Source organism: Oncorhynchus keta, chromosome 23 (assembly GCF_023373465.1).
Source record: "Oncorhynchus keta strain PuntledgeMale-10-30-2019 chromosome 23, Oket_V2, whole genome shotgun sequence".
In the NCBI taxonomy this organism is placed as follows: domain Eukaryota; kingdom Metazoa; phylum Chordata; class Actinopteri; order Salmoniformes; family Salmonidae; genus Oncorhynchus; species Oncorhynchus keta.
Window position 1 is genome coordinate 19,215,417 of NC_068443.1, and position 18,908 is coordinate 19,234,324.

General features: G+C 40.6%; 1 protein-coding gene across 12 annotated transcripts in view; it reads left to right on the top strand.

Annotated features, from left to right (window-relative positions):
• The window catches only part of LOC118401950 (parathyroid hormone/parathyroid hormone-related peptide receptor-like), a 63,480-nt gene extending 44,993 nt beyond the window's left edge, over nucleotides 1-18,487 (top strand). Inside the window, exons 5-15 of one of the 12 annotated variants that reach the window (XM_052476745.1) lie at nucleotides 3,873-3,967; nucleotides 8,275-8,461; nucleotides 10,015-10,168; nucleotides 10,725-10,785; nucleotides 11,276-11,342; nucleotides 11,505-11,599; nucleotides 12,508-12,649; nucleotides 13,072-13,113; nucleotides 13,334-17,230; nucleotides 17,293-17,354; nucleotides 17,542-18,487. In XM_052476745.1, coding sequence (XP_052332705.1) covers nucleotides 3,873-3,967; nucleotides 8,275-8,461; nucleotides 10,015-10,168; nucleotides 10,725-10,785; nucleotides 11,276-11,342; nucleotides 11,505-11,599; nucleotides 12,508-12,649; nucleotides 13,072-13,113; nucleotides 13,334-13,708 — 1,218 coding nt within the window. In that variant the 3' untranslated portion in view covers nucleotides 13,709-17,230; nucleotides 17,293-17,354; nucleotides 17,542-18,487. Of the gene's footprint in view, nucleotides 1-3,872; nucleotides 3,968-8,274; nucleotides 8,462-10,014; nucleotides 10,169-10,724; nucleotides 10,786-11,275; nucleotides 11,343-11,504; nucleotides 11,600-12,507; nucleotides 12,650-13,071; nucleotides 13,114-13,333 lie in introns of all 12 variants that reach the window. The other 11 variants (XM_052476750.1, XM_052476740.1, XM_052476742.1 and 8 more) reach the window with 11 other exon arrangements.
• Nucleotides 18,488-18,908: the final 421 nt, after the last annotated feature.

Consider the following 18,908-nt stretch of genomic DNA (forward strand, 5'->3'; position numbering starts at 1 on the left):
TATGCTAATTATGCTAATTAGAACATGGTTCGAATCTTATACAACTCTGTATAGCAGAGACCCTAAGCTTTATCATACACTTAGTTTACAAACCATTAGGAACACCTGCTCTTTCCATGACATAGACTGTCCAGATCAAAGCTATGATCCCTTATTGATGTCACCTGTTAAAGCCTTGAGACAATTGAGGCACGGATTGTGTGTGTGTGCTATTCAAGAGGGTGAATGAGGGTATCAGGTAGCCTAGTGGTTAGAGCATTGGGCCAGTAACCAAAAGGTTGCTGGATCAAATCCACAAGCCGACAAGTTAGAAATCTGTCGTCCTGCCCCTAAACAAGACAGTTAACCCACAGTTCCCCTGTTGGCTGTCATTGTAAATAAGAATTTGTTCTTAACTGACTTGCCTAGTTAAATAAAGGTTTTTAAAAAATGGGTAAGACAAAATATGTAAGTGCCTTTGAACAGGGTACGGTAGTAGGTGTCAGGTGCACCAGTTTGAGTGTGTCAAGAACTGCAATGCTGCTGCAATGCTCAACAGTTTCCTATGTGTACCAAGAATGGTCCTCCAGCCAACTTGACACAGCTGTGGGAAGCATTGGAGTCCACATGGGCCAGCATCCCTGTGGAATGAGTTTGACACCTTGTCGAGTCCATGCTCCAACGAATTGAGGCAGTTCTAAGGGCAAAAGTGGGTACAACTCAATATTAGGAAGGTTTTCCTAATGTTTTGTACACTCAGTGTATTTTTTAAAAATATTAATTTTACTATTAAGAACAGATTTAACATCCGTGGAATAAGTTTAGAGGGTGTAATACTATACAATACAATGTAATATTATTAATCTACAATTTCTGTTCTTAACCCTGGGCAAAATGGGCCTGGTGGGCAACATGAGCCTGGTAGGCTCACAGGGATATTGTGAGCCTACCACAATACTCCACCAATTATACAAATTTCAATGTAATACTTATTGCATTCCCCCAAAACGTTTTTGGGAACATGAATGCACTGTAATTTAAAACTGCAAAGTCTTCTCTCTGCCTCATGGCAACATTTGTAGAATTGCAGGATATTAGCTTTAAAGCTACAACAACAAAACATTTCTCTGCCACATGACAAAATGTGTCGAATTTTTAGGAAATTAGCTTGAAAACTGCAAAATGTTCTCTACATTGCCAAGAGCCGGGATTTTAAAATGTTATTTTCAAGGGCCCGAGAGTTGCTTCATACTGCCATGCACTGCCGAAGTCTTTGTATGCTATTTGTATCTCACTCGAGTTGTGTTCTGATTATGGAGGGGGTCCCTAATGCATTTGCGACCACAAAAGGGATCCCCGGATCCAAAAAGTGTTGTGAACACCTGATGTACAGCATGTTACTGTACAGCCACTGTGTTCCAATTTAGGCGCTTATCAGTGACCAAATCTGCCATTTTCATACCGAGTGAGTGAATGGAAAGGACTACTGAATGGAATGGAATTAAATTGGAATGACTTCTGTGATAACAGCAGAATAAAGCAAAGGAGATAGATATCAGTATCAGTAATTTCTATGATTAAAGTTGCTTTGAAAAAAGTCAGTGTTGAAAAAAATCTATTTCCACATGTTGAATTTTTCCCTCAAAATCCTGGCTACAGCACTTTGTATTATTTTGGGAGAGAGGTGCCTGTCATGTACCATTTTCTTCTGACAATCCAATCCAGCTCCAATCTATTTAAGTCAGGGGAAGAGGCTTACAGGAATCATATCAGATTGTAAGAATCCGTTTAATGAAGGTAAAGCTAGGGTGACAGGTAGCCTAGTGGTTAAGTGCATTGGGCCAGTAACTGAAAAGTTGCTGATTTGAATCCCTGAGTTGACTACTAACTTCAGAAGCCTTTTTAAACCTCAAGTACACTACACGTTTGCAGGAAAGTTCTACTGCAACAGGGTGATAAAATGAAGATCCTAGGTTGGATAGTGATGAGATCTGCTCAGCTGACAAGGACAGGGCCAGAGAGCACAGGAGAAGTAGGCCATCAGATAAAACAAAGAGCGGACATTCAGCCTTTGTGATTTTTACTGTCCAATGTTTTTTCTCCCCAATAGGATCTGTTTTCTCTTCAGTGCTGCTCAATGCAGCTTTTTCTCCTGTTAACCCCAACATTTCTCTGGTCTCTCCCCACCTGCATTCTTCTCTCCTTCTTTTAAATGTGGCTCTCAACATTAAGGTTTTGGGTGGAGGAGATTGTGGGTATCCATCCACATTTTGATGAGGCCCCCTAATTTTCCTCCTTTTTTGACTTTGAATGTTTATGCCAATGGTTTCCCGGTTCCAGGATTCATAGCAGCAGCAATGAAACCCTTCAGCCGCGCACCACAACTTAGGAACCCTTTGGTTTGGCGCTGGTTCTCCATCCCTAAATGATAACAGCAGTGGAGGAGGCTCTGGTTACAGCAGGCCCCAGAGTAGCCCCTCCACTAGGCTGTGTTGATACAGGGACCATGGGTAGCAAGCTGGAGGCCAGACCTAGATTCAAACAGTATTCATTTTCTTGCAAATACTTTCAGGGTTGATTGAGCCTACCTGGAGAGCCAGATGGGCAAAGTGTATTATTTTGGACCTATGCTGTTGGTTCCATTACGCCAGGCAAGCTCAATCAAGTGCAGCTAAAGTATTTGAAAGAAAACAAGTCCTATTTGAACCCAGGTGTGCTAGCTTCTCACCTCTCCAGCAGTATGTCCTCTGGCTGCCTGCTCTGTGCTGTAATCTCCTGCTGGAAGCCCCAGCACTCTCCGCACCTCACCCAGGCTTTTGTGAGCGCGGCACATCTCTCAAGCCAAATGTTCAGTTTATTAGAATCCTGGAGTCATCTCAGTCAGTCTCTTGGTGGGCAGCCTTATTGCTTGGTGGGCTTTAGTCGTCTGGTGGGCAGCTCGCTGTCAGAATCAATGCACCCAATTTCATTCAGAAACTAATTAGAGGCCTGGAACGGTCGCACACCATGGCATGACCTTTGACCTTGGAATGTTTGCACACATTGACATAAGCTTCTGTGACCTTTGGTGTGCAGGCTGTTTAGTTTTTGGTCCACCGCAGTTTTCTATGTTGCAATGTGTAGCCTGCAACTGTATTGGTATTTGGTATTTATTAGGATCCCCATTAGCCTCTGCAAAAGAAGCAGCTTCTATTCCTGGGATCCACATGAAACATGACATAATACATAGTACAGAACATTATTAGTCAAGGACTGAACTACATATAGTTAAAATGTCACACACAGCCTACATGTCAGTACATACACACAATATATACGTCTAATACATAGTATATTGCAAATTAGAATACAAGATATATAAAATGACTGTGAGTCGTTTGTCAAGAGTAACATTATCCTCAGTGCTTCTGGAAAGCATGAAATGTGTAACTTATTTATCACAGATTTATCGGGACAATATTGTGTCATTGGAATGGTAGGTTGTATATATTGTAAATTATAAATGTAGCACACAAGGCACAGAGGCCCATGATAGCTTGACATTATCAACAAATGTATGGGGACAATATTGTGTAATTGGAATGTCATTGGTCAGTGACTGTATAGCCATGTTTTATGTATTGTAAAATGGTCAACCTAACACACCAGGCACATACTAGTCATGGATTTATGAAACATCTATCACTTCTACCACTTCCTCAACCAAACTACTGTAAGTAGGCTGACACCTCTGAGTACACAGTACATGATATGACAAACAACATTTATCCTTCATATGTCCTTGTCTCTCTTGTCCCAACAGGAGGTGTTTGACTGATTGTACCTCATCTAGACAGTTGGGTCCTCCATCTCTCTAATGTTTCTCCTTCATATGACATTGTCTCTCTCAACAGGAAGTGTTTGACCGTCTGTACCTCATCTATACAGTAGGATACTCCATCTCTCTGGGATCACTTATGGTGGCTGTGGTCATCCTAGGTTATTTCCGGTGAGTGATCTACTTGTTGCCATTGGGAAAATTCCTTTCTCAGTTAATATTTTATCTTCCACCAAATCCCACCTGGGCTTGAGGGCTGGGTGAATTAACGGTCCGAGTGGGACAGAGATTAGGGTTAGTGTCACAGTAATGATATTGGTACCTTCCATTAAAATCAGGACAACTGTGGTTTAATATTTGATGGGGTGCTGCTGAGCGTACTTATTTAAACAATGCCGTTGGGAAATAGTAAAATTACTGTGAATATGAGACAACAAAGAGTAAGGAACAATGAAGAAATATATCGTCAAAGATGATTTTGATGGCAGTGAGTGACTTTCTTAATGGGAAAAACAGTCAATAGCCCCGGTGGTATCTTGCTACTGCCCTAGACTGTTTTTTAAAAACCTTTATTTAGCTAGGCAAGTCAGTTATAAACAAATTGTTATTTACAATGACAGCCTAGGAACAGTGCGTTAACTGCCTTGTTCAGGGTAGAACAACAGATTTTTACCTTGTTGGCACAGGGATTTGATCTTGCCACTTTTCTGTTACTGACCCAACACTCTAACCACTAGGCTACTTGCCACCCCAGGTAGCCTAGTGTTTTGTGTGGTGAAACAAAGAAACAAAATGTGTATGTAAACTCAGCAAAAAAAGAAACGGCCCTTTTTCAGGACCCTGTCTTTCAAAGATAATTCATAAAAATCCAAGTAACTTCACATATCTTCATTGTAAATGGTTTAAACACTGTTTCCCAATTAACCATAAACAATAATGAACATGCACCTGTGGAACGGTCGTTAAGACACTAACAGCTTACAGACGGTAGGCAATTAAGGTCACAGTTATGAAAACTTAGGACACTGCTCTGAAAAACACCAAAAGAAAGATGCCCAGGATCCCTGCTCATCTGTATGAACGTGCCTTAGACATGCTGCAAGGAGGCATGAGGACTGCAGATGTGGCCAGGGCAATAATTTGCAATGTCCGTACTGTGAGACGCCTAAGACAGCGCTACAGGGAGACAGGATGGACAGCTGATCGTCCTCGCAGTGGCAGACCACGTGTAACAACACCTGCACAGGATCGGTACATCTGAACATCACACCTGCGGGACAGGTACAGGATGGCAACAACTGCCCGAGTTACACCAGGAACGCACAATCCCTCCATCAGTGCTCAGACTGTCCACAATAGGCTGAGAGAGGCTGGACTGAGGGCTTGTAGGTCTGTTGTAAGGCAGGTCCTCACCAGACATCACCGGCAACAACGTTGCCTATGGGCACAAACCCACCGTCGCTGGACCAGACAGTACAGTCAAAAAGTGTTCTTCACTGACGAGTCGCAGTTTTATCTCACCAGGGGTGATGGTCGGATTCGCATTTATCGTCGAAGGAATGAGCGTTACACCAAGGCCTGTACTCTGGAGCGGGATCGATTTGGAGGTGGAGTGTCCGTCATGGTCTGGGGCGGTGTGTCACAGTGTCATCGGACTGAGCTTATTGTCATTGCAGGCAATCTCAATGCTGTGCATTACAGGGAAGACATCCTCCTCCCTCATGTGGTACCCTTCCAGCAGGCGCATTCTGACATGACCCTCCAGCATGACAATGTCACCAGCCATACTGCTCATTCTGTGCGTGATTTCCTGCAAGACAGGAATGTCAGTGTTCTGCCATGGCCAGCGAAGAGCCCAGATCTCAATCCCATTGAGCACGTCTGGGACCTGTTGGATCGGAGGGTGAGGGCTAGGGCCATTCCCCCCAGAAATGTCCGGGAACTGCAAGTGCCTTGGTGGAAGAGTGGGGTAAAATCTTATAGCAAGAACTGGCAAATCTGGTGCAGTCCATGAGGAGGAGATGCACTGCAGTACTTAATGCAGCTGGTGGCCACACCAGATACTGACTGTTACTTTTGATTTTGACACCCCTTTGTTCAGGGACACATTTTTCCATTTCTGTTAGTCACATGTCTATGGAACTTGTTCAGTTATGTCTCAGTGGTTGAATCTTGTTATGTTCATACAAATATTTACACATGTTAAGTTTGCTGAAAATAAACTCAGTTGACAGTGAGAGGACGTTTCTTTTTTTGCTGAGTTTATAATGTTTTACCTTTGCCTCTTCCGTGAGCGTTTGACTTTCAAAAGGATTAGAGATAGCTGCCTTTGAGGTTGTTGCCTTGGGGCCAGTGTGTGATTGTGGTACGTGCCTCATCTTGCTGACATTTATATTCTTAGTTATTTTCATACTTATTGATCTCAGGCCATAGAGATCTATAGGAGAGCTGTGGTTAGTGTTTGCTGTTATTCTGTCTACTTAGTGGGATGTTTATATGAAGATATCGTTAATATATTGGTGTGCAGTTTCAGCCTCATCAAAATACTGTCATCTACAGGCTGAAACCTTTAAGGCGGGCTGAAAGGACAAATTTATTCTGACAGTCAATTTTATGTCGTGAATTGACTGGTTGGATTTTATAGAGAGTTACTTTGTTCTTATCATTGCTTTAGAACAACGTATGACTCATATTCAACAGCATAAACGCTAATCCTTGAATTCATTTGATATTTTACAGTGAATCAGGTCTAGGAATTGGTGTAAAGTCGTGTTTAGAAATGTTCCGCTCAACTTGACTTAGTTTAATAAGGCGTCTCAGGGGTCCGTGGATGTCTGGGCTGAGGATCCAGCAGCATGTTCAGGAGCACTCCAGCCACGGTTCCCTCTTCCATTTAACGTCAGGCTTTTAAAACCCTTGGACACGAGAGAGGCAGGTTCATAAACGTTTTCTGGGGAGAGGCCAAGTGATACATACTGCACATTAGCAGTAGTGTTCCTCCTCTTCACCCAATGCACTGGGGGACTGTTCACCTCACAGGAGACTGGTGGCACCTGAATTGGGGGGCACGGGCTCATGGTAATGGCTGGAGCAGAATCAGTGGAATGGTATCAAACACATGGGTTCCATGTGTTTGATTCCATTCCGTTCACTCCGTTCCAGCCATTATTATGAGCCGTCCTCCCCTCAGCAGCCTCCACAGGTTCACATACAATATGATTTTCCCTCACAACTTCATAAATCAATATTCCCCAAAGCAGAGCTTGTCTAATAACCAGGTTACCTATTGGTTTGACTACAGAGGTTAGTCACAAGCAAATAGTGAGTGAATAATGATTCATGAGTTTTCTGCTGTCACTTATTATATAGCTCACTCTGATTTAAAGATGTTGACAAGGGATATTTTGAGTGTAATGTGACAGATGCACTTGCTTGTCTGGGAGGAAATGCACATGCTCTTTGATCTGCTCAATACATCAGGGCTTGACATGAACTTTTTTAGCCACCTGTCCTTCAGACAAGTAGAACTGATCTTTTACTTGTCCGAAAGCTTAAGTCACTTGGATGGTCTGTCACACCATGGGCCAAAAAGGTGACTGAACATTGTGTTTTTGATGCAAGAAGTCACTTCACAAAATACAGTACATTCATTATGATCACTGGTGTTGACAATGGAACGCTGCTGGTCTCTGAACCCATGTATTGTATCTCCTGTCATTGTGGCCTTGAGCAAGGCACTTAACCCCCCACAAAGTATAATACTACACTGATAGGCTACTGTATAAAATACATGTGGTCCGTCAACCGTCCATCTGGAGAGCTACTGGCTGTGAAGAATCTTCACCCAACCCTGCTCAAACACACCAGTCATCTTAGTCATCTTATCAAGGTTCTGTTGAGCAGCTGATTTTTTATAATGTGGGGTTTTCGAGCAGGGCTGGAGCAAACACCTGCACGCACAGTAGCTCTTCTGGAATCTCCAGGAGGATGTTGGCCACCCTGCAACATTACAATTACCACCAAATACTTTTTATGTCTTTATAAAATAATTCCCTCACTCAATGAACCAGGGACCAAATGGCTAAGGTGGGCGAGGTTCATTCAATATTTGTGCTTTTCAATCCCCTAAATCTCTAGAATGTGTTATAGTCTGCGAGGAATTCAGCTGGCTCTAATTATGATGAGTACTCTTCTGAAGAGTGTGAAAACACACACCCACATTCACACACACATACTGTTCACACACACACTCACTGTGAAAAACCTTCACCCCTCCACACACTTACCACCTTGATAACATTTCAACATGGGTTCCTAGTGTAGTAATGGCTTAGTGGCAACACATTCTCTGATTTTCTTTGGTTTGAAGAAGCCAACAGTATAACTTACAATTACCCCAACATGATGATTGCATATCACGGTGCAGATTATATCATCATTTATATGATCTTTTTCTCCTCTCCTCTCTTCTCTTCCAGGCGGTTGCATTGTACCAGGAACTACATCCACATGCACCTGTTTGTGTCCTTCATGCTCCGAGGCATCAGCATCTTCGTAAAGGACGTGGTGCTGTACTCTGGCTCTGCCCTAGAAGATATGGAGAGAGTCAGTGTGGAAGATCTCAAGTCCATCACTGAGGCTCCTCCAGCTGACAAAACCCAGTTTGTAAGTATCTAATCTTTTCTCCCCAGACTATAGGAAGTTTGGAGAATAGTAGGTGGCAGGCTAATGTAGTTAAGTCACTGACCAAACGCAACAGTGAATTATTTCCATAGAAAACAAATTCTGGAATACTTGCTGTTTACAAATTCTATAACTTTGTTATTTTGAAAGGTCCATTGTAAATTGGTTGGATCGTTGTAAAAGGCCTTCCTCTAAGGATATAGTGATCAGTGTAATCCAGGGACTATTGGATATGACTTACTAAAGTCGTTCCAGCATTCAGTATTATGAGTCATCAGTCTTTTCATTATAATTATTATTTTTTCATTACTGTCTGTCGCAGCATTTCTAAATTAGAAAAAAAGTCAATGCTACTGGGAAAGACTTGCCAAATGATTATAAAACAGGGAGAGCGAGAGAGAAAGAGAGAGAGAGTGAGAGAGAAAGAGAGAGAGAGAGAGAGAGGCTAAGTCTCTCTTGGCTCATGTGTATCATCCCTAGCTGGAGTGAGCATGCAAGGCTGAAGGAATCAGCTATGGACTTCAAAGTACTCTGGTAGAATAGACAGGCATAGAGGATGGCTTCTCTCGGGGCATACACAGGCTGAACCTCCAGGGATTCCCTGTTGTTTACAGTTGATCAGCATCTACAGATTGGAACAGTATTAATTAGGATTAGAATACATCTTTAATTGTACAAACCGTGATTGGAACCTAGAGGTTAAGGTTTCATGCTGGACAGGCTTGAATGTTGGTTTACTCACTACAAAGGGATTTCACATTTATCAATGTACACACTACCCTTAGAGTTTCTGTATGTCGCACCAACCCAGCAGTAGAACTATATAACAGTGCGAAGCAAGAGTGGATTATAAGGATTCGAAATGGCTTCAGGTCACTATAAGAAGATCCAAGGCATTCTGAATTGATTGTCTGACACTTCTGAATTAGACATGTTCAGTTTTTAAGAAGACTGTAGCTATTTGAATAACATAAATTATAGAATAACACTATTGTATCAGGATAGGGTCAGAACACATCATCAAATACATTTAGACATGTATTATGATCCTCAGATGAGTTACTGTCATCACTGAACAACGATGTGATGTCATTTACTGTAAGATTTCTGACAGTGTTGTTTTTTTTGCTTGCGTGCCTTTATTTCTTGCTAGACTAGCCTAGATCATACTTAGAGGGAGATGGCAGAGACATGCGTTCTGATTCGTTTTGTATTTGTTCAGGCTTGTGATTGGATTGCAGATAGAACCTTATACACAAAGTTCAAATTGGTTCATGCAGATAGAATTGTTTTTTTGTTTTGTTTTTACTTCAAATGTACTTTTTCAAAATGTTTACTTCACAGAGATATGAAAAACCATCTAAAGATCAGATGGAACCTTATATTACCTAGAACTCAAGGTCTAGGTCTCAAAGTGTTGGAAGTCATTAGTCATTCATCTACAAGTGCTTGTGACCATGAAATAGGCTGCTGTATTTAAGGATGCTTAGTAAGCTCAGTATATTTGATATATTTTTCTGTTGTGTTTCCTTTAGATTGGCTGTAAGGTGGCAGTGACCCTGTTCCTATACTTCCTGGCTACCAACTACTATTGGATCCTAGTAGAGGGTCTGTACCTCCACAGCCTCATCTTCATGACCTTCTTCTCAGACAGGAAGTACCTCTGGGGATTCACTCTAATTGGATGGGGTGAGTGTTCCCAGAATTCTTTGGAGGTTTTACTGCAGATTCACTGCTACGAAGTCAAAAAAATAAGCTAAACAAACTATCCCAGACAGATGTATTAATCAATCAATTTCAAAAGCCATTCCAATGTTGTCATGTTTCGAGGAAGGTTTAGAAGAAAGCTGATAATATTGTTGATTCCAAAGTTGTCTACAATTCATTGGTTTCACACATACTGTGTGAGTTCTACTATAATCAGAACTCAAGAAGAGAACTCGGCTGTACGGCTCCTGCATTGTACACACTGTGCGTATCTGTTATGTAAGCACAGCGCATACAATGTGGATGCCGTGTCACCCAATTGCCTCGCTGCAAGAATCCGAAAAACAACATTATATTAGCAGTATATTACAAGGGTAATTTTGACTTGAATCCACAACGATAATTGAAAGAAAATGACTGTATTTTGTTTCTGAATCATTGTTTGTGTGATTGCAAATAATGATGCTCTGTTCTGCAGGGTTCTAGGCTGTTTAGTTGTTTTGAGATCTGTTTTATGTTTGTTGTTGTTGATTTACAGGGGTCCCAGCTATGTTTGTGACAGTGTGGGCGAGTGTGAGAGCCACCTTGGCAGACACAGAGTAAGTACTGCACTAAAATCCCAATCTCAGCTCTAAACACATAGTACTGTACATTTGCCAGAATCTTTCATGGGAATGTGAAACAGGACCTTAGAACATGTTCCAGAATCCTCTTAGATTCTTAGAACATTGAAGGGTGTGAGTGTACATCCTCAATTTCATATAAACACGCAATGCAGTATTTACACAGTAGTACCTCGCACAGATAGATTCAGATAGATCCAACCAGACAGTTTTCAGGATAGGAAATGTGTGTACGGAGGCAGTAGTTTGTGTACAAGGACCATGTGTAAACACAGCCATGGCTGGTTGGATTGAATTCCAGCCTTGGATTCGGAGCCTAGGAACAGACTGTAAGCACTGCCAACTTCCCCATGTGTTGTTGCTACACTAGGATAAACCGAAACAGATCAGATCCTGAAAGCGATTAGTTAAACAATTATACCTACCTGTATTAGTTTTTCATAAATGCCCTGTTTATCACTTGCAGGTGCTGGGACCTAAGTGCCGGCAATCTGAAGTGGATCGTACAAGTGCCCATTCTAACAGCAATAGTGGTAAGTAAACATGTCAATTGAAAATCTTAATTGGCGTAATGGCATTTAACGTTTTCGATTGACACGTTTACTTACCACAATTACTTACCACTATGACCACCATTTGCTTTTTGAGAGATTTGGCCTTGGTGTTCTACATTGTGTCATTTTCTGTTTTCAAAGGTGAATTTTATGCTGTTCCTGAATATAATACGAGTTCTGGCCACTAAACTTCGGGAGACAAATGCTGGCAGATGTGACACAAGACAGCAGTACAGGTAAGAAGCATTACTCCGACTGACTGCTCCTCCTTCCCTGACTGCTTTATCATGACATTTGTATTCTGTTTTATCTCCAGCATGCTGATAGAAATATAGACTCTTTATCACACCAAAACATGCCACCAATAATGTCAGTGATACAAAATATGTATGAAAATGCATAATGCAGTGAATGACCACGATAATATCAAACTTAATCTCTTCATTACAAGAAATGTCACGCACAGTAAATCTAAAAATAAATGTTAAAAGTATAATAATAATAATCACATTGAAATCTGTACAGAACTGTAGAAATCTGTACAGAACTGTAAAGGTACAGCAGATGATCTTTGTAGCTGGCAAAAAAATAATAATGAACAATGGGGCAAAATGCCAATAAATACACAGAATGTACAAAACATGACAATCTATGTATTTCCATGACATAGACTGACCAGGTGAAAGATATGATCCCTTATTGATGTCACCTATTAAATCCACTTCAATCAGTGTAGATGAATGGGGGGAGACAGGTTACAGAAGGGTGTTTAAGCCTTTAGACAAGACATGGATTGTGTATGTGTACCATTAAGAGGGTGAATGGGCAAGAAAATATATTTAAGTGCCTTTGAAAGTGGTATGGTAGTAGGTGCAAGGAGCACCAGTTTGAGTGTGTCAAAAACTACAACGCTGCTGGGTTTTCAAAGCTTAACAGTTTCCTGTGTGTATCAAGAATGGTCCACCACCCAAAGGACATCCAGCCCTGTGGAACGCTTTTGACACCTTGTAGAGTCTGACACAGTGAGACTGTAATGAGGGCAAAAGGAGGTACAACTCAATATTAGGAAGGTGTTCTGTTTTGTACGCTCAGTATAGATTGTAAGAAAAAAAAATCTTATGAACATTTGCTTGTATTTATTCAGGAAACTATTGAAGTCTACATTGGTCCTGATGCCACTGTTTGGTGTCCACTACATAGTGTTCATGGCGATGCCTTATACTGAAGTGACTGAAGTCCCATGGCAGATACAGATGCACTATGAGATGCTATTCAATTCATTCCAGGTACCGACTTAGGTTGTACAGCATGAATGGATGGATGGATGAATGGATGAATGAATGAACAAACAAACAAAATAATGAATTAATATACTACTGCATATGGGTTTACTCACAGGCAGCCAGCAATGGATGCGAAACGATGGGCTACTACAGTACTTTAAAAAGATCCACTAAGGGGCACTGCATCTGTTCTAGTGGTGTGCTACACGTAATTAACTTTTGAGTTGTGATTAAACTGTGATGAGTTAAGATTTTGAGAGAGCACAGCTCAGTGTTTTCAGAGTAAGCAGCTGGTATCAATGACGTGAAGAAGTCACTTTAGATTGCATGGCATTCTTCCAGAGTGCTCTGGATAGATGCACAGGTCAACCTGTGAACTTTAAGGCTTAAGCAAAAATGTAATAATGTTTTTTTATCCTTTTCAGGGATTCTTTGTTGCAATTATATATTGTTTCTGCAATGGGGAGGTAAGGACTACTTTGAACAACTTTGTTAATATATTTCTTTGCAAATGTCTGCAATGACTCATTATAGTATTTTATTTAAGACAAAATATGTCATCCTGAAAGATAATATAATGTTCAAGATTAATTGCAGTCACAGCATGCACAGACCTGAGACTCAATTATTGTATGTCACAGTAGATTAGATCTATTTAGTGACAATCTCATTTCTTTCCATCTTTAGGTCCAAGCGGAAATTAAGAAATCGTGGAGCAGGAGGACACTAGCGCTGGACTTTAAACGTAAAGCCCGTAGTGGCAGTAACACATATAGTTATGGACCTATGGTGTCTCACACCAGTGTAACCAATGTCACTGCCCGGGGGCCCCTGGCACTGCACCTCACCACACGCCTTGGGGGCCCCGTCACCGTGAACGGGCACCGGAATCTCCCGGGGTACGTGAAGAATGGTTCCATCTCCGAGCACTCCATCCCTTCCTCAGGACAGGAGTTACATGTTCCCGAGGAGGAGCAGCCATCCAGTAACGTGCCACCGCATTCTGTTGAGGAGGAGAAACCCTCGCCTGTAGTGGAGGAGGAGCGGGAGACCGTCATGTGACAATCATGTGACCTCTTGCGAGAGACCTTCAGGCAGCCTATAGCGCCTCCACTGTGAGGACGATCTCTGTAGGAATGAGTCATGGGAAAGATCTCAATTACATACTCCTTGTGTCCTCTCTCCTCGTCTCCAGATGGACCTCTGGCTTTCTCATCCAATGAGTTTTGAAAAGGAGAAGAGGAGAGAGGGCGCAATTGAGAGCTTCCCATGAAACATAGCACCACATAGACCAGTCAAGCTTCTCAGTTGATTTTATTTCACTGCCTTCAATGTGTTGCAGCAAGTACTTTATAATGGATGAATACCAACCATGGTCTGTGGATGAACAGTAGGCTTATGTGTCTGACCGAAACAGACAGCATTGATTGTCCACAGGTCCTGTGGCTGAAGGTATCAAACGTATACTATAGGTCCTCATTCTGGCAGGAGCATGTTAGCTTATGTTAGTGTAGCAGATGGCTAAGTTAGCATACAGCTCACTAGCTCACATCTGCTACATTAGGCACTCCTAGTGATATGAGAATATGCCTGGCTGCAGGATCTCACTACGTTTCAATTTGTTTGAAAATGTGGATGTACATTGAGATGACCCAACCCACTTTGATGTAGCTAAAAGGGAATAAAACTCAGGTCCTCTAAACCCTCCATTCTAGTGCATCAGTTGGAGCTAGTCTGTAGTTTCAGAGGTGTGCTGGCTTCTAGAGTTGATTTATATGGAGAAAGGCCCAATGGATTATTTTTCCCCATGAGTATCAACTTTTTGTACAGTTTGTATTTTTGCTATTTAAAAGAGACTACCCTAATATTCAATGGCTAATGAAGGTTATGCTTTTTCAATGATGTGTTGATGATTACATTCTTCAATAATAATATTATATTTCACAATATATAATGCCACAAAAGTAACCAAAACTTGGAGCCCATTTGAGTCAAAACGTGATTTTCCTGTGTTTTATATATATTTCCACACTCTGAGGTTTGAATAATACTGTAAAATTGTGAAAATTATGATTATGCCCTTTTAATGTAAGAGCCGTTTGAAAAGACCGCCTGAAATTTCTGCCTGTTTTGGTTGGATGGAATTTTGGCCTGCCTGGCAATATCACCAGGGGGTAAATTAGTTAATAGACCAATAAGAAAGAGAGTTCCAAACCTCTCTGCAAATAATAGCTCGTTTTCAGATTTCCTCTCCCAACTCAGACTACTCCCAGATACTCCTAGCAAAATTCTTGCTTGAGAAATTACTCTTTGCTAAGAAGGAATTTTGGTTTCTTTTTTACCATTTTAATTGAAAACAATCACAGTAAGGTACTTAATTGTTACCCGGAAATGATTTGTTATAAACGGCTGCATTGGACCTTAAGTTTTGGGAGAAATGCAGTGGTAGAGACAGCTCAAAGAGGACAAAAAATGGCTATTATTATAATGGAATTGTAGAAAAATACTTTATTAACGTTTTAAAGGGAGGCACCCTCTCCAAAACTCAGGGTGCAGAAAACAGTAAAAAAATACATACGGAATGTTAATTAGATGAGGAACTCCTAGGGATTCTCAAATTCCACAGGAGAATTCCCAGGGAGACTTATGATGAGACGGACAGTATGAAGGAACACCAGAACTGAATAGTACACAACTGTTATGTTTTATATAGTCCAGTGTTTTGCTGCTCTTTTTGTATATACAGTATGTATGCATTTGCAAAGAAGTCACAATGTTTACAATGATAATAAAATCCATTCTAGCTGTGAGCTAAAATAGCATCAAAGGTCATGTAAATGTATTAGAACTATAATTTGATATTTGTACAGACTGTTGAAAATGTTAAGGGATGTTGAAAATGTAGAATGATTTAAATTGTATTTAGTGGTAAAAACATAGAAACTGGATATATACTATAGGTGAGGGACAACATACTGTATGAGGATTCAGGACCATATAGTCAAGATTTCAGTAGAATGCCTATCAGAGGTAATAACATTAGACAGCTATTTACACTATACTCACATGTAATTCTGTGAATATGGCAGTTTAGGTTGATGGGAGTCAAGAACTCAATTGCACTCCGCTACTGTATATCCACATATATACACTTTGACCCTACAGTTCCCTCCCCCACTACTCTATATCCACATTTATAAAGTGGGAGGTTTGAGCCCTGAATTCTGATTGGCTGAAGGTCATGGTATATCAGGCCATTTAGTTTTACTGATCTAATTACGTTGGTAAGCAGTTTATAATATCATTAAGTCTCCTCTGGGGTTTGTGATATATGGCTAAAATACCACGGCTAAGGGCTGTGTCCAGGCACTCCGCGTTGCGTCGTGCATACGAACAGCCCTTAGTCGTGGTATATAACATTGGCCATATACCACACATCCCCAGGCCTTATTCCTGAAGTATATACTTTCCGAAAATATTTCTAGTTACACTTTACATTTCAGTTCCATCACACTGCAGTTTGATTCCCAGACAATGTTCACGGAGTGAAGTGAAGGGATAAAGTGATTTGTTTGTTAGTTTGTCACAGAAGCAGAATGTGTGTCTTTTAGAGTGTGTCAAGTAGCCTGGTTCTATACAGTACAGTATGTGCTGTAGCCAACTCTTCTAGCATTTTCATGCCTTACTGTATGTACTGTATGTTTGGCATGAAAATTAATGAACACATAGAACACAGAGAGGAGTTGGCTAAAGCACAAACAGACTCATTCACAAGGCTATGTGTAAAGATGTCAAGGTCCCAACACGCAATGTAAGTTTCATTCCAATCCGTCCCAATAGTTCATACACGTTTTCAACCCTGTCCATCCCAATGTACGTTTCATTCCAATCCGTCCCAATAATTCATACACGTTTTCAACCCTGTCCATCCCAATGTACGTTTCATTCCAATCCGTCCCAATAGTTCATATACGTTTTCAACCCTGTCCATCCCAATGTACGTTTCATTCCAATCCGTCCCAATAGTTCATACACGTTTTCAACCCTGTCCATCCCAATGTACGTTTCATTCCAATCCGTCCCAATAGTTCATACATGTTTTCAACCCTGTCCATCCCAATGTACGTTTCATTCCAATCCATCCCAATAGTTCATATACGTTTTCAACCCTGTCCATCCCAATGTACGTTTCATTCCAATCCGTCCCAATAGGTTATATACGTTTTCAACCCTGTCCATCCCAATGTACGTTTCATTCCAATCCGTCCCAATAGTTCATATACGTTTTCAACCCTGTCCATCCCTATGTACGTTTCATTCCAATCCGTCCCAATAGTTCATATACGTTTTCAACCCTGTCCATCCCAATGTACGTTTCATTCCAATCCGTCCCAATAGTTCATATACGTTTTCAACCCTGTCCATCCCAATGTACGTTTCATTCCAATCCGTCCCAATAGTTCATATACGTTTTCAACCCTGTCCATCCCAATGTACGTTTCATTCCAATCCGTCCCAATAGTTCATATACGTTTTCAACCCTGTCCATCCCAATGTACGTTTCATTCCAATCCGTCCCAATAGGTTATATACGTTTTCAACCCTGTCCATCCCAATGTACGTTTCATTCCAATCCGTCCCAATAGTTCATATACGTTTTCAACCCTGTCCATCCCAATGTATGTTTCATTCCAATCCGTCCCAATAGGTTATATACGTTTTCAACCCTGTCCATCCCAATGTAGGTTTCATCCCAATCCGTCCCAATAGTTCATATACTTTTTCAACCCTGTCCATCCCAATGTACGTTTCATTGCAATCCGTCCCAATAGTTCATATAAGTTTTCAACCCTGTCCATCCCAATGTACGTTTCATTCCCAATCCGTCCCAATAGTTCATATACGTTTTCAACCCTGTCCATCCCAATGTACGTTTCATTCCAATCCGTCCCAATAGGTTATATACGTTTTCAACCCTGTCCATCCCAATGTACGTTTCATTCCTGATCTCGGTGTGGCTTGCTATTCCTATTTATTGTCATGATCTTATATGGTTAGGGCACATGATATTTTATACTGAAGAGTAGAGCTAAATATAAAGGTGGAGATAATTTTCTGCCTCACAAAGATCTGTTGCGTGATATAAGCGTGATGTAAGGATACCATTAGAGAAAGTGTTACCTAAAGATGCCATCTAAGCCAACAAGAAAATGAAAAATACAGTAGAATATCCCCATTTTCTTATACAGTGGTTATCTTAAACCAACCTACAGCCAATAAACATTCCACTGGCAAGTGTTGATTAGGAAAACATTTTTTAAATATATTTTTATATTTGAGCACTTTAATACCCTATTATATTTCCTATTGTTGGAGCTAGGAACACAAGCATTTCATTACATCCGCAATAACGTCTGCTAAATATGTGTATGTGACCAATAACATTTCTTTTGATTTGATTTATTGATTGTATCATGTAAATAAATTGTTTTTTAAATTCAGTATGTAAACAGGCCAATACTTAACAGAGCTAATATTGTACTCGTTTTTTGAAAGTTGCCTCTCATGGAAGTAGAAATTACATGATATTTTCATTGTTTTATTATTTATCTTATATTGAAAATGTGTCTGTCCTCAAAGAGATTGGAGTAGTCTTTATGCCATGTGTAGAGAGGGTGTGACTGTGTTTGAAATAGGACACATCATACCTGGTTGATTTCACTCAAAGTCGGTTGATTGAAGTCAATGTTGTAAATGTAAACGTGGGTTTAAAATAAAATAAAATTCCAATCTAATGTTCATCATTGTATTGTGAATAAGACATTAAAATATACAACTGTACTGTAACTGAAGTGTTCATTGAATTTGAAACATGACTGCAATCCTATAGTAATTCTGTTCTTGTTCGAACAAGAACTTTCATACAGGTTGAAGAAATGAATGTACGTTTATTCTCATTATATACAATATTATACGCATTCCATATTTACAAAAAGTATTAAAAAAATCGACGAGTAAAAAAATAAATGTGTGTTTCCGGCCCAGTGTTCACTTTTTCACAGCAGGTTTTTTGGCTCCCCCCTTTGCGCCTCCTTTTGCACCTCCTCCTTTATCACCTCCTCCTTTTTCTATCTTCTTCCCTTTTACTTCACTTGCTTCTCCTTTCTTCCCTCCTACCTTTTCACCTTTTTCTCCTTTTTTCTTAGTTGATCCCTCCTTTTCATCATCCTTTTCCTCCTTGGCACCCTTGCCCTCTTTCTTT